At 52.8% G+C, this 18541-nt stretch overlaps 1 protein-coding gene and 1 long non-coding RNA gene across 6 annotated transcripts in view; both read left to right on the top strand.

Moving 5' to 3' along the window:
* The window catches only part of LOC126009513 (uncharacterized), a 175518-nt gene that overhangs the window by 90365 nt on the left and 66612 nt on the right, over nt 1–18541 (top strand). The window lies entirely within an intron of this gene.
* TRAPPC9 (trafficking protein particle complex subunit 9) overlaps nt 1–18541 on the top strand; it is an 88142-nt gene that overhangs the window by 7214 nt on the left and 62387 nt on the right. For 3 of the 5 annotated variants that reach the window (XR_007495898.1, XM_049773853.1, XM_049773852.1), the window contains 7 exons: nt 725–850; nt 6482–6508; nt 12518–12639; nt 14942–15067; nt 15851–16075; nt 16509–16644; nt 17782–17908. Coding sequence is in view for 4 of the 5 variants with exons in the window: in XM_049773853.1 (XP_049629810.1) it covers nt 725–850; nt 6482–6508; nt 12518–12639; nt 14942–15067; nt 15851–16075; nt 16509–16644; nt 17782–17908 (889 nt within the window). In the remaining variant the exon portion in view is untranslated. The remainder of the gene's footprint in view (nt 1–724; nt 851–6481; nt 6509–12517; nt 12640–14941; nt 15068–15850; nt 16076–16508; nt 16645–17781; nt 17909–18541) is intronic. The other 2 variants (XM_049773856.1, XM_049773855.1) reach the window with 1 other exon arrangement.

The raw sequence follows: 18541 nt of genomic DNA, 5'->3' as shown, positions 1-18541 counted from the left end.
TGTGGAGTTATTGTGGGTGCAGAAAGATTCAGGACTTGGAGTGCTGAATGTGTACTTAGTTTAAAGCATGAAGACAGATGGGAGCCATAGCACGGTAGGGAGAGTGTTTGCCTTGCATGCAGCTGACATGGGTTCAATCCCTGCCATCCCATATAGTCCCCTGAGCCTGCATGATTTCTGAGCACAGAGCCAGGGTAAGCCCGTTAGGCTGCTGGGGTACCATGATTCCTAATACTGTGAACCATTGTTTCAGGAATGTGACATCCCTGCACCACACCTGCCCCTCCACCCATATCCAGAACCCATATCTCCCAATCTCAGTTCTTTTGCCTTGGACCATTTGTTGCCTCTACTGAGCATCTCCAGGTGTGACCCAAAAGTAAAAACAAAACAAAACAAAAAAACCCCACCAAAACATGTGGTTCAATCCCCCCTGTGTCCCATATGGTTCCCCAAGCCAGGAGCGATTTCTAAGCCTATAGCCAGGAGTAACCTCTGAGCGTCACCGTGAGTAGCCCCCCCCCCCAATAAAATACCCCCCCAACCCAAAACAAATGGTTCAGCCCCTGACAAGGCCCCTTCCCTCCCACACACCCAGGCATGCAGGCCTGGTTCTTGCTGCCTAGACTCTGTGGGTATGTGGGGCCTGTGGCAATGCCAGCTACTGTGCCCAGGGCCCTTTCTCCACTCATTGTGCTTGTCCCCTGTGCCTTCTAATTCCCAGCTGCCCTCGAAGGTCTGTGCTCGGCGTCTGTCATCTACCACTATCCAGGGGGCACAGGTGGCCCTGGCTCGCGCAGGACTCAGAGCAGCATGTCGGCTGCTGAGGCCGCCAACAGACATCGGCCAGGTAGGTGTAGGTCTGGGGTCTGGGGGGGTCTGGAGCTGCTGCTCCCCTAAAAGTCCCCCATAAGCTGGCCTGGAGCGTGGGCCATTCTCATTGCTCCCGTGTCCTAGGCCATCAAGTTCACGGCCAGTTCCAAACCTGCAGCTTGCTCTTCCTTTCTTTTTTTTTTTTTTTATTTTTTTTTATTTTTTATTTATTTATTTTTTTTTGGTTTTTGGGCCACACCCGGTAACGCTCAGGGGTTACTCCTGGCTATGCGCTCAGAAGTCGCTCCTGGCTTGGGGGACCATATGGGACGCCGGGGGATCGAACCGCGGTCCGTCTCCTAGGCTAGCGCAGGTAAGGCAGGCACCTTACCTCCAGCGCCACCGCCCGGCCCCTTTTTTATTTTTTTTTTATTTTTTTAAATTTTTAAAAATTTATTTATTTATTTTTTGCTCTTCCTTTCTTTTTTGTTGGTGGGGCTGAGGCCTCTGCTGTCTCTCAGGGACTGAACCATCCTCCATGAGCCATGCCCTGGCTGTTTTCCCATCCCATCTCTGTCTCATTGCCCGGGTCATGGGCCCCATGACAGCAGGTATCATGGAACTAGGACATATTTTTTTTGGGGGGGCCATACTCATTGGTATTCGGGGCTCACTCTTGGCTCTGTGCTCAGGGATCACTCCTGGCAGGCTTGGGGGACCATATGGGATGCTGGGGATCAAACCCTGGTCGGTAACATGCAGGGCAAATAAATGCCTTCCCCACTGTGCTGTCACTCCACCCCTGATGCCATGTTTGTCTGGGCTGGGGACGGCAGCATTCTGTGGGTCAGGCCTGTGAGAGGCCCTCCGGGTCCTATTCTTGGGAGAAGCACCAGGGTGGTGGAGCCTGGCTCTAGGGACATTACTTCCTCTGTCATCAGTGTCCTTAGGCTGCTGGGGTACCATGATTCCTAACACTGAATCATTGTTTCAGGAATGTGACATCCCCTCACCACGCACCACGCCTGCCCTTCTACCTGTATCCAGGGGAACCCATGTCTCCCAATCTCAGTTCTCTTGCCTTGGACAATTTGTTGTTCCCCTATTGTTCTGTTTGCTTATTTTTCTTTTCTCTTTTCTTCCCTCCCTCCTTCCTTCCCTCATTTTGTTTTGGCTTTTGGGCTATACCCGGTGTTCTTCAGAGGTTACTCCTGGCTCTGTGCTCTGCAATTACTCTGGCAGGCCTAGGGGACCATAGGAGATGCGAAGGATTGAACTGAGTTGGCTGTGTGCAAGGCAAAACCCTCCTTGCTGTGCTATAGTTCCAACTCCCCCCCCCCCCCCCCCCGCCTTTCCTTCCTTTTTTTTTCAGTATACCCTGCCCTGTTTCATTTTATTTTTAGCTCAGGAATTTAGTGAGTTTGTTTTATTTGTTTCCCAAGTGTGTGTATCCCTCCATTTCTTTTTTTTTGTTTTTGTTTTTGTTTTTTGGGGCCACACTGTTTGATGCTCAAGGGTTACTCCTGGCTAAGTGTTCAGAAGTTGCCCCTGGGGCCCGGAGAGATAGCACAGCGGTGTTTGCCTTGCAAGCAGCCGATCCAGAACCAACAGGTGGTTGGTTTGAATCCCGGTGACCCATAGGGTCCCCCGTGCCTGCCAGGAGCTATCTGAGCAGACAGCCAGGAGTGACCCCTGAGCACCTCCGGGTGTGGCCCAAAAACCAAAAACCAGAAAAAAAAAAAGAAGTTGCCCCTGGCTTGAGGGGACCATATGGGACGCCGGGGGATCGAACCTCGGTCCTTCCTTGGCTAGCGCTTGCAAGGCAGACACCTTACCTCTAGTGCCACCTCGCTTGCCCCTTTTCATTATATTTCTGAGTCATACCCTGTGATGCTCAGACTGACTCCTGACTGGTCACTCCTTTTGGGCTGGGCGGACCCTGTGGGGTGCTGGGGATGACACTGGATCAGCCATATGTGAAGCCAGAGCTCTCCTGCTGTCAGACCCCTCTGTGGGTCCTGTTTTCTGGCAAAACCTGGTGTATGGCGAGTACGAGTGTGGGCTGAGGCTACTCCTGTTGATGGGGACTCACTGGTTTTGCCTTGAGCTCTAGAAATGAATAGGCGGTCAGTGCCCAGATATGCCCACAGTTCCTCCACCTCAGAATTTTAAGTGGCATGACCTACGTGTGAATCACGAGGAATTTGCTCATAGCCATCAGGGTTTGACTTCTGACACTTAGGACTAAGCTGTTCTCTTTGGGCTTGAAGATAGTTTTCTTTATTTTCCCCATAGTGCTCATTTGAGGAGCAGGTCCCAGTCACCCAGTCACTCCCAAACTGTACCCTGCCATGTGTTTTGTGGAGGGGACAGGAAGGGGAGCCAGTGGTGGCCCACGCTTCCCACATGTCTGTCAGAATACCTCAGTGGGGCTGGAGAGAGGGCACCCGTCTGGTGTGTATCAAAAGAAGAGACAGCCCTCAGCCTAGTGCCCTGGGGACCACCCCCACATCCTCTCAGAGGTATATTCAGGTTTTTGGGGTATAGCATTGGTCCAGACCTCTGGAGTTTGGCCCCTTGAAGTTTCCTGTGGGGCTGGGAGTAAGCTTTGCTTGCATTGTGAGGAGGGTCATGCCCAGTTACTGTCCTTATCCACCAATGGGGTGATGGTCTGGTCCCTGCCTGTGTGCCAACTCAGTGCCATGACTCTGCCTGCAGTTCTTGGGAACAGAAAAAGAGTCAGCAAGCACCAAGCCTGGGTAGGGGACATTTTTGGTCAGTCCTGGTGGATTCTTCCCCTGTCATGGACAAGCAGCCCTCAGTCCCTAGGTGGCACTGTTGTGCTTCCCGAGGAGGCGCTGCTCTGCCTTGTGCAGATTTCAGCATCATTGATCCCTTTAATGCCCCTTCTCCCCTGTAATACATTATGTCCTAAGAGTTGGGAAACATTTTGTGCTTTTATCTTTTTCTTTTTTGGGGGGAGGGGGCTCTGGCCACACCCTGTGATGCTCCGTGCTGACTCCTGGCTGTGCACTCAGTGACCACTCCTGGCAGGGCTTTGGGGATCCTGTGGAGTGCTGGGGATTGAATCCAGGTTGGCTGCGTGTGAGGCGAGTGAGCAGCTGTGCTGACCTTATTTTCATTCTGTTATCTCAGCTGGGTATGGGATGTGACCAGATGGGGTCTTTAGCATTAGAAGTCTGAGAGGGACAGGAGTGATAACACAGCAGTAGGGCATTTACTTTGCATGCGGCCAACCCAGGACGGACCCTGGTTTGATTCCCGGTATCCCATATGGTCCCTCAAACATGCCAGGAGCAATTTCTGAGTGCAGAGTCAGGAGGAGCCCCTGAGCACCGCCGGGTGTGACCAGAAACCTCCCAAAAAAGAAGCCTGAGAAAGGTGGATCCTACCCATGGAGTTCCTGAGTCCCTGTGGGCCTGAGGCTAGAGAGAAATTGGCAATGTCCACTCAGTGCTTAGCCCCCAAAGGTGTAGGGGGGCTTGCGCTGTTTGTTGACGGGGTACCTTGCTCTGTGGTTATGGGTTGATACCTTAGAAGCAGCAGAAATAGGAAGTGATGGTCCCATCAAAGAATGTTCAGCCCCAGTCAGCTTGGAGTTCTGATCCAGGACACCACAGCAGGGACCGTCTGCCTCAGCTCTCCCAAGCCCCAGAGCCACTGCCACTGTGGATGAATTAATCTGACATTGGGACCTAGGGGGTCTGTTGACTGCACCCTTCTTCTCCCCACTGGTCAGCAGAGGGGACGGTGGGGCCCAGCCACCTATCACAGACAGCTGCTTTCTCACTTGGCTCAGGCCACAGTGCCCAGGCTGTCTCCTGAGTCACTTGTCTGGACTCACCTTGGCAGTGCCAGCAGCACCTACTTCTGGTTTCCACAGGGCCTGGGACTCTGGGACCCCGTGTGATACCCAGGTGTGCCCACACACCCGATCCCTGTGGGGGTGCAGGCAAACGGGGGTGATGCTCGGAAGCTAGAGGAGTTAGGAGGAAGTGTCTTGCCCTCTGATTGTCACAGGGTACAGAAGAAGGGTCCCCTGCCTGAGAACTGCGGGGAGGAGAGAAGGATTTCCCTCAGGGGACCACGCTCTGCATGGTCCCTCAGCACCCCCAAATCTCTCCTCCCAACAGAAGGGTAAGGGATTCAGATTCGAATCAGGTGAGAGCAGGGGCCCTGCTCATTTTTCCCTAGGTCTGGCTCAGCCAAGCCCTTCCGGGAAACAACAGGGCTCCGGGGCTCCCCCTGAGCAGCCCAAGGGTTCTCCCAAGTTCAAACTCCTAAGGTTCCTGCATTGTATATGGATGACCTGGGTTTGAGCTCCAGCATTGGCTAGGGACGATGAACGATGAACAAGCTATGAACGAGCTCTGAGCATTGTCAGGTGTGGCCCTAAAACAACACAGAAGCAAACGAGAGCTAGTCCTGGTTCTTCCCTACAGCACTGCTAGGGGCTCCTCGGGAATCAGCCTCACCGTTGGGGTCCTGCACTCCACATCCTGGAGACAGCATTCTGTAGAGAAGGCTAATTTCATGGCATTGATAGATATCTGGAATAGACTTTTTAATTTTTCGTTGGACCACAGACAGTGGTGCTCAGGGCTGACTCTTGGTTCTGTGCTCAGGGATCGCTCTTGGTGGGAGTGATGGGGGGGACCCTGTGGGAAGCTGGGGATTGGATCTGGGTCAGTTGTGTGCAAGGCAAATGCCCTCCCCTCCAGCCTCAACGTCTCACCCATCCTTGGACGTGGCTTCGTATGAGATCATGATTGATTTTATGGTTTTATACTATTGCTTTTTGACTTTTGGGCCACGCCCAGTTCATGGCTGGCTCCTGGCTCTGTGCTCAGGAATCACTCCTGATAGGCTCAGGGATAACTGGGATGCTGAAGATCAAACCCAGGTCAGCTGTGTATGTTTTTTTTTTTTTTTTTGGTTTTTGGGCCACACCCGGTAATGCTCAGGGGTTACTCCTGGCTATGTGCTCAGAAGTTGCTCCTGGCTTGGGGGACCCTATGGGACACCGGGGGATCGAACCGCGGTCCATCCAAGGCTAGCGCAGGCAAGGCAGGCACCTTACCTTTAGCGCTACCGCCCGGCCCCAGCTGTGTATGTTTAAACCTCTCCTCTGAGTCAGAGCTTCAAGGCTGTGACTGAGTGCTCCTCTGTGAAAGATGCAACTTACACTTGGTTTCTTTTGAACTCCCCTAATCGCTTTGAACCTGGAGAACCTGGGGATGTTAGGATGCTTACTGTTTGCTGGGGATTTGGGGTGCAAGATCATGTTTTTGTTTTTTTTTTTTCTTTTTCTTTTTCTTTTTCTTTTTTGGTCTTCGGGTCACACCAGGCATTGCTCAGGGGTTTACTCCTGGCTGGGATTGGAACCACCATCTGTCCTGGATCAGCTGCATGCGAGGCAAATGCCCTAGTGCTGTGCTGTCTCTCTAGCCCCCCCCCCCCCCCATCATGTTTTCTTTTGTTTCCTCTAGAAGGCCCGAACTTGGATCTTTCCCGGGACCTGCTTTCTCCCCAGGGAGCCTCCTGAACATTTCTGGGCCACTTGAATGTTGGAATGCGATTGATTAGCTCACTTTGAAAGACATTTTGTTTTCCAAATAAAAGACCATTGATCTGTTCTCTCTTCCAGGGGCACAAGAAGTTCTCATTGACCCAGGTATCCATCTCTGTTCAGTTTCTTTCGGTTGCTTTTTTTCTTTTAAGTGCTTGTATCATGGTGTGAATGAATGGTTCAGCTTTCTGGGTCATAATCTTTGGAGTTTTCTGATTTAAAATCACTTTAAATCAGAACGGTTAAAAAACAAAACCAAACAAAAACAACAACGAAACAAACCACATAGCAAACCTGATCTTTTTTTGTCCTGATCTGGGGAGGGGGCGTCTGCTGATTTCTGTTGTCTGTCCTAGAGGAAAATTGTTTCCCCCTCAGCATGTTCAGTGAATGCTGTGTAAAGTGTGTGCCATTGAAATTCTTTGAATGCTTTGCGCATGCCTCTCCAGTTAATCCTGCACTTGTCCATCGGAATGACTTGGAATCTGTGATTTCTGTTCCTTGCCACTCGACTCTATTTAATTCCTTATTGCATTTCGTTTTTGTGTGTGTGTGTGTGTGTGTGTGTGTGTGTGTTTGTGACAGGGAAAGAGGTGAGTTTTGTATTTATTTTCCCCCTCTTAACAACAGCTGCAGTAGATCCAACCACACATTTATTCCCTTATTGGGTATATCATCGTGTTCTGGTGAGCCCATGAATTTTTCTGGATTCTAGAACCTGTGCTAGGGGAAATAATTTTTTTGTTTTTGTTTTTGGGCCACACCCATTGTTGCTCAGGGGTTTCTCCTGGCTGTCTGCTCAGAAATAGCTCCTGGCAGGCACGGGGGGGGGGGGGGGACCATATGGGACACCGGGATTCGAACCAACCACCTTTGGTCCTGGATCGGCTGCTTGCAAGGCAAATGCCGCTGTGCTATCTCTCCAGGCCCAGGGGGGGAAATAATTTGAAAAAAAGGAAAAAAATAAAACAAACAAGGAAGTGTGAAAACAAGAACACAGTTGATTTTGCCTGCACTGCCTTGGACCTTCCCAAACTCTTTTTAGTTTTTGTTTTTGGGCCACACCTGGCATCGCTCAGGGGTTACTCCTGGCTCTAGGCTCAGAAATCGCCCCTGGCAGGCTCGGGGGACCATATGGGATGCCAGGATTTGAACCACTGACCTTCTTCATGCCAGGCAAACACCCTACCTTCATGCTATCTCTTCGGTTCCCCTTCCCGAACTCTTTTTTCAACCCCAGGAGCTTAGATCTGAATGGTTTTGTTTCAGTGTACCTTAAATTTCTGCTGGAACATCTGTGCTCTATCCCCGTCTCGTCTCCAGGAGTTCTGAGGTTTCATTGTTTCTCTGTGGGGTTATTTGTTATTTTATTGGGCGGCAGGTTTGGGGCATACCCAGTGATGCTCCAGGGTTACTTCTGGCTCAGCACTCAAAAATTATTCCTAGTATGGGGCCAGAGTGGTGGCGCAAGTGGTAGGGCATCTGTCTTGCATGCACTAACCTAGGATAGACCGCAGTTCAATCCCCCTGTGTCCCATATGGTCCCCCAAGCCAGGAGCGATTTCTGAGCGCATAGCCAGGAGTAACCCCTGAGCGTTACCAGGTGTGGCCCAAAAACCAGAAAAAAAAAAAAAAAGAAATTCCTGGCAAGCTCGGGGGACCCTATGGGATTTTGGGGATTGAACCTGGGTTGGCTGCATGCAAGGAAAATGCCTTCTTTCCTTGCTCCAGCCCCTTGTTGTTGGTGGGTGTTTTTTGGCTTGGGGCCACACATAATGGTGGTTGGGATTTACTTCTGCTGGTGCTAGGGGGACCATGTGTTTGATTAAACCAATGGCAGCTGAACGTAAGGCAAGTCTTACTCACTTAGTCTTACCCACTGTCTTTTGGATATCTGCCGGATGGTTATGTCAGTGGTGCTTGGCCTGAGGTTCTCGCCATTGGCTGAGCTGAAAGCGGGTTTCTAGGCATGTGGTCCTTGATGGTTGATGTGAGGGGAGGGGAGTGATGCTTGGAGATGAGATGCGGTAATGCATTCTCGGTCTCATCCAGTCTCTCCGTAAGGATTGAGGTGGGGGTGCCCAGGGCTGCTGCCTTTGTCCCAAGTGACCCAAGTTTCTTTTGTTGTGCTGATTGGCCATTTAAGGTTTTCCTAGTGAAAAAATGTCAGCTTATTAGGGCACAGCAAGTAGGGCATTTGCCTTGTACTCAGCCGACCCAGGTTTGATCCTTGACATCCCACAGGGTCCTCTTTTTCTTCCTTTTTTTTTTTTTTTTTGTGGTTTTTGGGTCACACCTGGCAGTGCTCAGGGGTTATTTCTGGCTCCAGGTTCAGAAATTGCTCCTGGCAGGCACAGGGGACCATATGGGGCGCTGGGATTCGAACCGATGACCTCCTGCATGAAAGGCAAACGCCTTACCTCCATGCTATCTCTTCAGCCCCCTTTTTTTTTTTTCCGTTTTGTTTTTGGGCCACACCCGGTGATGCTCAGGGATTACTCCTGGCTATGTGCTCAGAAATCGCTCCTGGCTTGGGGGACCATATGGGATGCCGGGGGATCGAACTGTGGTCTGTCCTAGGCTAGTGCTGGCAAGGCAGATGCCTTACCACTTGTGCCACCCTCCGGCCCCCCATAGGGTCCTCTGAGCCTGCCAGGAGTTATTTCTGAGAGCAGAGCCAGGAGTACCCCTGAGCACCACTGGGTATGACCCAAAAACAAACCAAAATGAAAAATGTCATTATGAAAATACTTTTCATAATGTAGAATTTTATAATTCCTGAGTTTCTGGTCCTACACCTCCAAAAATTCCCTGAAGATTTATTATTATTATAAACCGTATAAATAAACCATGTTCTTCTCTTATTGTTTTGGGCCCCTTCCCTGCAGTGTCCAGGGTCTTTGGCAGTGATCGGGACTCCCAGGCCCTACTTGCAGCTTTTTGGTACCTCCCTGGCTACCCAGCTAGCCGCTAGGAGGAGCCATATCCCCAGCCCTGGTCTTTTATTTATTTATTTATTTATTTATTTATTTATTTATTTATTTATTTATTTATTTATTTATTTATTTATTTATTTAGGGCTTACTCCTGGCTCTGTGCTCAGGCTTGGGGATCATATGGGATGCAGGGAATGAGCCCGGGGGAATCAGCCACTTGCAGGGCAAATGCCCTACCCATTATACTGTCACTCTGGTCCCATCTCTGTCTTTTATTTTTAATTTTACTCATTCTTAGTCAAGATAATGGAGAGGGATTTGTATCAGACCTTGGATGACAGTAGACAGAAATTCTATTTATTTATTTATTTATTTTTTTGTTTTTGGGCCACACCCATTTGACGCTCAGGGGTTCCTCCTGGCTATGCGCTCAGAAATTGCCCCTGGCTTGGGGGGACCATATGGGACACGGGGGGATCAAACCTCGGTCTGTCCTACGATAGCACTTGCAAGGCAGACACCTTACTTCTAGTGCCACCTCTTTGGCCCCTTCCCCACACCCACTCTTTTTTTTTTTTTTTTTTGGTTTTGGGCCACACTCAGCGGTGCTCAGGGGTTACTCCTGGCTGTCTGCTCAGAAATAGCTCCTGGCAGGCACGGGGGACCATATGGGACACCGGGATTCGAACCAACCACCTTTGGTCCTGGATCGGCTGCTTGCAAGGCAAACGCCGCTGTGCCATCTCTCCGGCCCCCCCCCCCACTCTAAATATTTGCTTCCCCCCCCCCCCCCCCCCCCCCCCCCCCCCCACCCCCCCCCCCCCCCCCCCCCCCCCCCCCCCCCCCCCCCCCCCCCCCCCCCCCCCCCCCCCCCCCGTGGAATCCAGGCACTCTCAGATTGGCGGGGGACACACCCTCTCCCTAGTCCTCCTCCCTCTGCCTCCTTCCTCTTCTCCCTCACACCTAGGGGTGTGGACTGGTGAAGTTCTGCTCTGTCTCCTGGGACTGTCTTCAGGTGACTGAAGACCCTGCAGGGTCTGAGCTGACCCAGAGTCTTTTTGTAAGGAGCTGGGAAGTTGGACCCAGACTTCTGATCCTGTGCCCTACTCCACCTGACTGGGAAGCCTCCTGAGAACGTCCTGGGAGTGCTGGGGAGGGGACAGTACCTATGGAGCTGTTTCCTGAAGGACTGGCTAGCTCCGTGGGTAGGCGTTTCTGTGGGGCTCCACAGCACCCATCCTTGGCCCCAAGGGCCTGGAGTTTTCGCCCTTGGATCCAGTTTGTCCTGCTTTCCACGACTCTCTCTGATGTTAATGTAGTAGAAGAGTGAAGGACCCAGAAAAGAGGAAGGGACAGAGATCCTGAACCTCTGTCCCCTCCTGTGATGGCTGCTGATTGGTCACATTCTTTGTTTTCTTTCTTTTAGATTATATATTTATTTATTTTTTTGTTTTTTGGGCCTCAGGGTCGGCACTCGGGTTACTCCTGCCTCTGCACTCAGGACTCTTTTCTGGCGATGTTCAGGGGACCCTGTGAGATGCCGGGGATTGAACCCATTTGCCTCTATGCAAGGCTAGTGTTTCCCCCGCCGTACTCTCTCCAGCTCCCGGTTATGCTCTTTTTCTCACCTTGGCCTCACCTGTGTCCATGCCTGGCCCTAGTGTCCTGGCAATTGGTGGCCCTGAGAACCTGGGAAGTGTTCGTTTTCCCCTGCCTCCCCCAGGCCCCGCGTTTTCTCTTCTCTGCCAGTCCCTGTGGCTGGCTTAGCTTTCCTCCCTGTCAGCATGCGTCCTCTACCCTGTACTGTGACTGTGGCTAGTACAGCTTTGGGGTCTCCCAGGGGCCTCCCAGGTGTACTTGAGCATCTCTGGAGACCTTGTCCTGGGATGGACCCAGAGAGTCGGTCCCAGTGCGTTGAGGGTCATTCCTTCAGCTTCCCCGCCCCACCCTATCCTGTCTGCCGCCCCCTCCCTGCCTCCAGACTCAGAGTTAGGTGAGAAGTTCCTCAGCATGGTCGGTGGTGCCCTTGTTTACAGAGCTGGGAGTGAGTGACACAGGCACCTTCTCAGGGTTGGGGGACTACTCCAACCTTCCGTGGGTGCTGCACAGAGCAGGTTGAGCCCCTGCCTCTCTAGTGACAGGGGAGCCTAGAGGTGGGGTCACCTGCCCCACAGGGGCAGCAGGGACACAGATCATCCAAGCCTGTGTAGGAATAGGGGTCCCTGGACAGGATCCTTGACCCAAGGTTTCTTTCTCGGTGGGGACAAGACTCTTTTTGGGGCCCTGTGGCTGGGCTCACCCTATAGGGTGTCATTGGCTCTGACTCGGAGTCTGCCCTGTTGCTCCAGATGGCCAGTGTCCTGCCGATGTTCCAGGCCCGTCAGTGGGGTTGTTCTTGCCGCTCCTGCCTATGGTGGTTCTCAGCAGCCCTGTCTGAGCATCGCCCTGGCCTGTGGTCCTGGGCCTTGGCCTGCTTCCTTGGGCTCCTGCGCCTGTCTGTGGGCCCAGCCGCCCGCAGCCCTGTCTGTGACTCTATCTTTGGGTTCCAGTTAGCATCCGCAGCTGCTCACAGTTGCCCCCTGCCAGGCTGTGGGGAGCGAGTGTGTCCTTGGAGATGGCGGCTGGCAGGGGGGACTGTGTCCAGCCCTGCATACTAGAGTGGGATGGGGGGACATGTTCCAGAGGCCATGTGCTGCTGCGTGGGGAGGGAATGGGGACGAGACAAAGTGGGGGAAGAGGACAGAGAGAGGCTGGAGGAAGTTGCTGGCCTGAAACCCGAGTCCTCTCACCTGTTTGCCCTCCTCCTTTCCCCGCATGTCATCGCATTGTATTGTAGACCTAAGTGGCCCCAAGACTCTTCCATGGGAGCGACTGCAGCTGGGAGTGTGGCTGGACCTGACCCGGGCTTGACTGGGCACTGGTCTCAGTGTGCAGGGGCTGGGGTGGGCGGGGTACAGGAAAGCATGTTGGGGCTTGTCTCTGCCTCTGCAGGGGCTCCTGTCTGGAGCCGGGCCTCAGGTTCCCTGCGTTACCTCCTCTGGATCCTGTCCAGATAATGCTTTGGTGTCGAGAGCCCCGGATGCCAGTGATGGAGCTTTGTCCTCCCCTTCGCCCCCTTGTCCTGTGTTGCCCCTTCACACATGCACAGGGCCCAGAGTCTTTTCTCTTCCGGTCCCAGGCGCCCTCACCACCAACGGCATCAACGCAGACACCAGTGCTGAGATCGGGCGCGCCAAGAGCTGCCTGGGGCCCGAGGACATCATCGACAAGTACAAGGAGGCCATTTCCTGTTACAGCAAGGTGAGGCTGCCAGCACCCATGTGTGGGTCCTTTCCTGTGCCTGCACCTGTGGGTGGGTCCTCTCCTGCCTTGGCATCCACTTGCCCTCTCCCATCCTTGCACCCAGGGGTGGACCCTCTCCAGTCCTGCAGCCCAGTCCTAGGAGCACCAGAGGCAGGAACACACACACGTATACCCACCTGCACACACAATGCTTTTGTGTCTCCTGGGCCCATGTCAGCAGGTATCGACTGTGTCACAGGACTTTCTGTTCACTGCATCTGAGGCATCGAGGAGCTGGGCATAGCTGGGGATCTCCGGTGAACCCTCTCTCCGCATCATGTCCCTCTTTTATTAGGATTCTTTCTTCCCAAGCCCCATTTTCTATGTGTTTGTTTTGGCTTTTGGCCACACCTGGTGGTACTCAGGGGTTACTCCTGACTTTGCATTCAGGGTTCACTTCCGGTTGGTGTGGTTGACCATATGGGGTGCTGGAGATGGCTCAGGCCTCTTAACCTCTGTTTTCCCTTCTGGCAGCATGATTCAATGATTAGTCCCTGAACAACTCTCAAGTACTTCCTTTATGTTAAGAATAAGATTGGAGGGGGCCAGAGATTCCCCAGCACCCCAGATGGTCCCCTCAGCACACCAGGAGAGATCCTCCCTGAGCACAGGGCCAGGAGTAAGCTCTGAACACCATCAAAACAAAACACAAAAATCAGATTGGAGGGCCGGAGAGATAGCACATCGGTAGGGCATTTGCCTTAGACTCAGTAGGATGGTGGTTCAAATCCCGGCATCCCATATGGTCCTCCGAGCCTGGCAGGAGCGATTTCTGAGCATAGAGCCAGGAGTAATCCCTGAGCGCTGCCGGGTGTGACACCCCCTTCCCCCCCCAAAAAAAAAATCAGATTGAAGGGGTGGAGAGAGAGTATATCGGGTAGGGTGTTTGTCTTGCACATAGCCAACCTGTATTTGATCCCAATATTCCATATGGTTCTCGGAACCTGCCAGGAGTGATTTCTGAGCACAGAGTAGGAGTAACCCTTGAATGCCATCGGATGTGGCCCCCCAAATCAGATTGGAGGGGTGGAGAGATAGTAGAGCAGAGAGGGCACTTTTTATTTATTTATTTATTTATTTATTTATTTATTTATTTATTTATTTATTTGTTCATTTGTTTTTGGGTCACACCCAGTGACGCTCAGGGGTTACTCCTGGTTATGTGCTCAGAAATCGCTCCTGGCTAGCTAAGGGGACCACATGGGATGCCAGGGGATTGAACCACAGTCTGTCCTAGGTCAGCTGTGTGCAAGGCAGACACCTTATCGCAGTGCCACTGCTCTGGCCCCTGGAGAGAGCACTTTTCCTTGTGCATGACTGACCACTGACCGGGTTCAATTCCTGGCACCCCATGCAGTCTCTGGAGTTCTGCCAGGAGTGATCCCTGAGCATCGCTGGGTGTGATTCCCCCCAAAAAATCAGGGTTCATAATCAATGAGGCTCCATCATTGTGTCCTCAAACTTTTTAAACAGGGGGCCAGTTCACTGTCCCTCAGACCATTGGAGGATCTGACTATAGTAAGAACAAAACTTACGAACGAATTCTTTTTTTTTTTTTTTTTTGGGCCACACCTGGCGATGCTCAGGAGTTATTCCTGGCTGTCAGAAATAGCTCCTGGCAGGCACGGGGGACCATATGGGATGCTGGGATTTGAACCAACCACCTTTGGTCCTGGATCGGCTGCTTGCAAGGCAAACGCCGCTGTGCTATCTCTCCGGGCCCATGAACGAATTCTTATGCACACTGCATATATCTTATTATGCAATGAAGAAACAAAACAGATACAAATACAATATGTAGCCCGAGGGCCATAGTTTGAGGACCACTGGTGTAGAACATGACAAGTGTCCTATCCATTGAAATATCACTTAGGCCCTGGAATAGCTGTTTTTCCCAATTAGTGAACGAGACCCCCAGCCCCGTTTATTGGAGATGGTGGCAGTTTGGGCCACTCCTGGCAGTGATTAGGGGGCCAAGTGATGCTGGGGTTGAACTCAAGGTTGGCAGCATGAAGATGGGGTGTGTGTCTCCCCGCCACTCTTCTCCAGCCCTGTCTTCATGATATTTCTGGCTTTAAGGCCACATCCGATGGTGCTCAGGGTTTAGCCTGGCTCTGTGCACAGGATTCATTCCTGACAGAGCTTGGGGGCTGGAGTTGGGGGGCGGGGGCACTGACTTGCCCTGTGCTGGTTCTTCTCTGGAATAGGCGCATCATACCCTTCACCTGATTCTGATGTCCCCCCTTGCCTGTTCCTGCAGTACAAGAATGCAGGTGTCATTGAACTGGAGGCCTGCGTGAAGGCGGTGAGAGTCCTTGCCGTGCAGAAGCGCAGCATGGAGGCCTCCGATTTCCTGCAGAATGCGGTATACATTAACCTGCGTCAGGTGGGTCCCAGGCTGTGTCCTTGAGCCTGGTGGGTGTGTCCATCTTTTATCTTCCCATCTATGCTGTCTATGGGGCCCCTTCTGCCTTCTGTCTCTGAGTCCCCTTTTCCAGGTTCTGCGCTCAGGGCCCCCCAGACCCTATGCTGAGCGGTTGTGTTTACTGGGATCTTAGCAACCTCATGTCCCATTCCTGAACTTGTGCTCTTTCTCCTGTGAATTTTTTTTTTTTTTTTTTTTTTTGGTTTTTGGGTCACACCCGGTGGTGCTCAGGGGTTACTCCTGGCTCTGCACTCAGAAGTCACTCCTGGCAGGCTCAGGGGACCACATGGGGTGCCGGGATTCGAACCATCCTGTATTGGCTGCATGCAAGGCAAATGCCTTACCATTGTGCTATCGCTTTGGGCCCCTCTCCTGTGAATTATTTGAATCTGGCCTTTTTCCTTTTGGTGACTCAGTGGCTGGATTTGTCACCTATCTCAGGTATACCTGGGTGCTTGCAGGTTTTCTCTATCTTTTGTGCTTTTTCTTCTCTACACAAACTGCTTTCATAATGTGTCTGCCTGTCTCGGGACCCGACCTGTTCTGGCCCAGTGTTGGCCTAGACTTTGGGACCTTGGTTAGCCAGACCCCAGAGTTCTGGGAAGTCGATGGAACCGGCTATATCCTGGTTGCTGAGTGTCTTCCCCTCACTGTCCCTGATTGTCCTCCCCTTGCTAGCTGTCCTGCCACCTGTTCTTCCCTCCCACTGCCTCACCAAGTGACTGCCCCTTGCTTCCTCTGTAGCTCTCGGAGGAGGAGAAGATCCAGCGCTACAGCATCCTGGCTGAGCTCTATGAGCTCATTGGTTTCCGCCGCAAATCGGCTTTCTTCAAGCGCGTGGCTGCCATGCAGTGTGTGGCCCCTAGCATCACCGAGCCGGGTTGGCGTGCCTGCTACCAGCTGCTCCTGGAGACGTTGCCTGGCTATAGCCTGTCCCTGGACCCCAAAGACTTCCACAGAGGTGCCCACCTGGGGAGCAGGGTCTCTGTCATCTGGGGTTGCCCCTTCTCAGCAAATACCATGGGGGGACGGGCGCTATCGAGGGAGAATGGACACTGCAGGTGGGGCCATTGCTGCATGAGCTGGAGGGTTCAGAGCTGACCCAGCCTCACCCTTTGCCTGGGCCTCCCTTGGTTGTTCATTCTGGTTTTTGAGTCACACCTGTCAGTGCTCAGAAATCATTCCTGGCCAGGATTGGGGGACCATAAGGAATGCTGGGGATGGAACTTGGGTTGGCTGTGTGCAAGGCAAATGCCTTCCCTGCTGTGCTATCACTCTGGACCTATGGGCCAGACCAGGCAGGCGTTCCAGTCAAGTGCTCTCAGCAACATCCTGGACCTGTCAGGACACAGCTCCCCGCATCCCATCCATGTGTCCCTGATGTGTCTCCACAGGTGCGCACCGGGGCTGGGCCGCAGTGCAGATGCGGCTCCTGCATGAGCTAGTGTATGCATCACGGCGCATGGGTGACCCAGCACTGGCTGTGAGGCACTTGTCCTTCTTGTTGCAGACCATGCTGGACTTCCTGTCCGACCAGGGTGAGTGTGCTCACACTACCTTGTGGGGCTTGGCGGGGCTCCCCAGAATATGCCTGTGGACTCCAGTTTCTCCTTATCAGCCCTGCACTCCCTCATACATTTCATAGCCCACAGCCAGTGGATCAGAATCCCCAGGGAGCAACCTTAGGCCACTCGGAGTCTCTGGACAGGACCGCTGTCAGAAGCTCCCCTCCTACTGGCCCCTCTTGGGACCAAGAGACCTCAGTGCCACCTGAGCAGGCAGCAGGGGAGGAAGGCTGGTGGGCCTTTTTCAGTGATGGTTGTTGTCTCCATCCACCTGAGTGGGAGGTGGGCGAAGGGAACACCCAGGAGGGAGTAGTACTGGGCAGTGCCAAACTTGGGAGCTCAAATCCTTGAGGAGGAAGTGGGTGACATGGAGCTCCTGTCAGGGACTTCCCCATGTGGTAAAGACACAAGTGTGTGCAGAGGCTCCCGGCCTAGAACTCCCCCACATGGTATAGGTTTTTTTGTTTTTTTGGGGGATGGGCATACTGGTATCCTTTAGGGCTTACTTCTGGTTCTGTCTCATAAATCATCTGGCAGGCTCGGGGAACCAGATGGCATACTGGAGATCAAACCTGAGTTGGCTGTGTGCAAGGCAAATGCCCTCCACACTGTGTTATCACTCTGGCTTGCTTTTTTTTTTTTTTTCTTTTTAACCCCACACAATGTAGACACAAGTGTGGGCAGAGGCCCATGATGTAGACATGAACCTGTAGGTTGTGTCTTTCTGAATTTTCTCTGGAAATGTGACGGTCACCTCCCTTTTGTCCTCTGCAATTTAGGATTGCATGTACTGGCTCCCCAGCTCAGTGACTCTCAGGCGCTCTGGGCTGGCCCTGCCCCTGCCTCTGTGCCCCAGGGCAGCCATTTTACCTGGGTATCCCCCTGTCCCTGGTAGCTATGTCCTCTCTCCTTTGGTGATCAGCCCAGGGCCCCAGTCTTCTCACCTCACCTTCACCCACTGAAGGCCTGGCTCAGCCCCTCCCTCAGCGTGGGGACTGTCCTGTCCTGCCCTTCCCACCAGTAAAGGCCTGGGAGTTGTAGTTTGGTTGAGATGGGAGCGGGATGCGAGCCTGCTCCTCTCATTTCTGTCTCATGCTCCTTCTGCTTTAGAAAAGAAAGATGTGTCTCAGAGCCTGGAGAGCTACACAGCCAAGTGTCCAGGCACTATGGACACCATCAGCCTCCCTGACGGTCTCACGCTGCCCCCCGTGCCCTTCACCAAGCTGCCCATTGTCAGGTGAGGCCCCCACTGGTACATGTCTGCTGGAACTTCTCTCACCTTGCAGAAAGACATTTCCCTTCCAGAGCTTTCTCTCCCCACAGTCTCTCATGAGTGTAGGAAGACTTTCCTCTTCCAAAACCTTCTCTCCTCACCATCCCTCACCAGTGTCGGAAGATCTTCCCCTTCTGAAACTTTCCCTTCCCATCGTCCCTCACCAGTGTGGGAAGACCTTTCCCTTCCAGAACCTCCTCTCCTCGACATCTCTCACCAGTGTGAGAAAACCTTCCCTTCCAGAACCTCCTCCCCAGTCTCACCAGTGTGGGAAGACCTTCCCCTTCTGGAACCTTCCCTCCCCTTCCAGTACCTTCTTCTTTCCACTCCCTCTAACCAGTTTGGGAAGTCCTTCTCTTGCCAGAACTTTTTCTCTTCACATATGGGGATGGAGAGGATACCCTCTCTTGCACACCCAGTGGCCCCTGAACCCTGGCAGGCTGATGCTGAGGAAGCACGCAGCTGGCCAGTGTTGTTCCTGGGGACAGTGCTGACCCACCTGACTCCCACAGCCTGTGAGGCCCCTGGCCAGAGGTAACCATTGTGCTGTGTTGTGAGCCAAGCCTCGGGGTAGCTCTTTCTAGGGGCAGGGGACAA

The sequence above is a fragment of the Suncus etruscus genome, chromosome 5 (genome assembly GCF_024139225.1).
Source record: "Suncus etruscus isolate mSunEtr1 chromosome 5, mSunEtr1.pri.cur, whole genome shotgun sequence".
NCBI lineage: Eukaryota > Metazoa > Chordata > Mammalia > Eulipotyphla > Soricidae > Suncus > Suncus etruscus.
The sequence above is the reverse complement of the archived record's forward strand: the minus strand, read 5'-3'. Positions and strand labels throughout refer to the sequence as shown.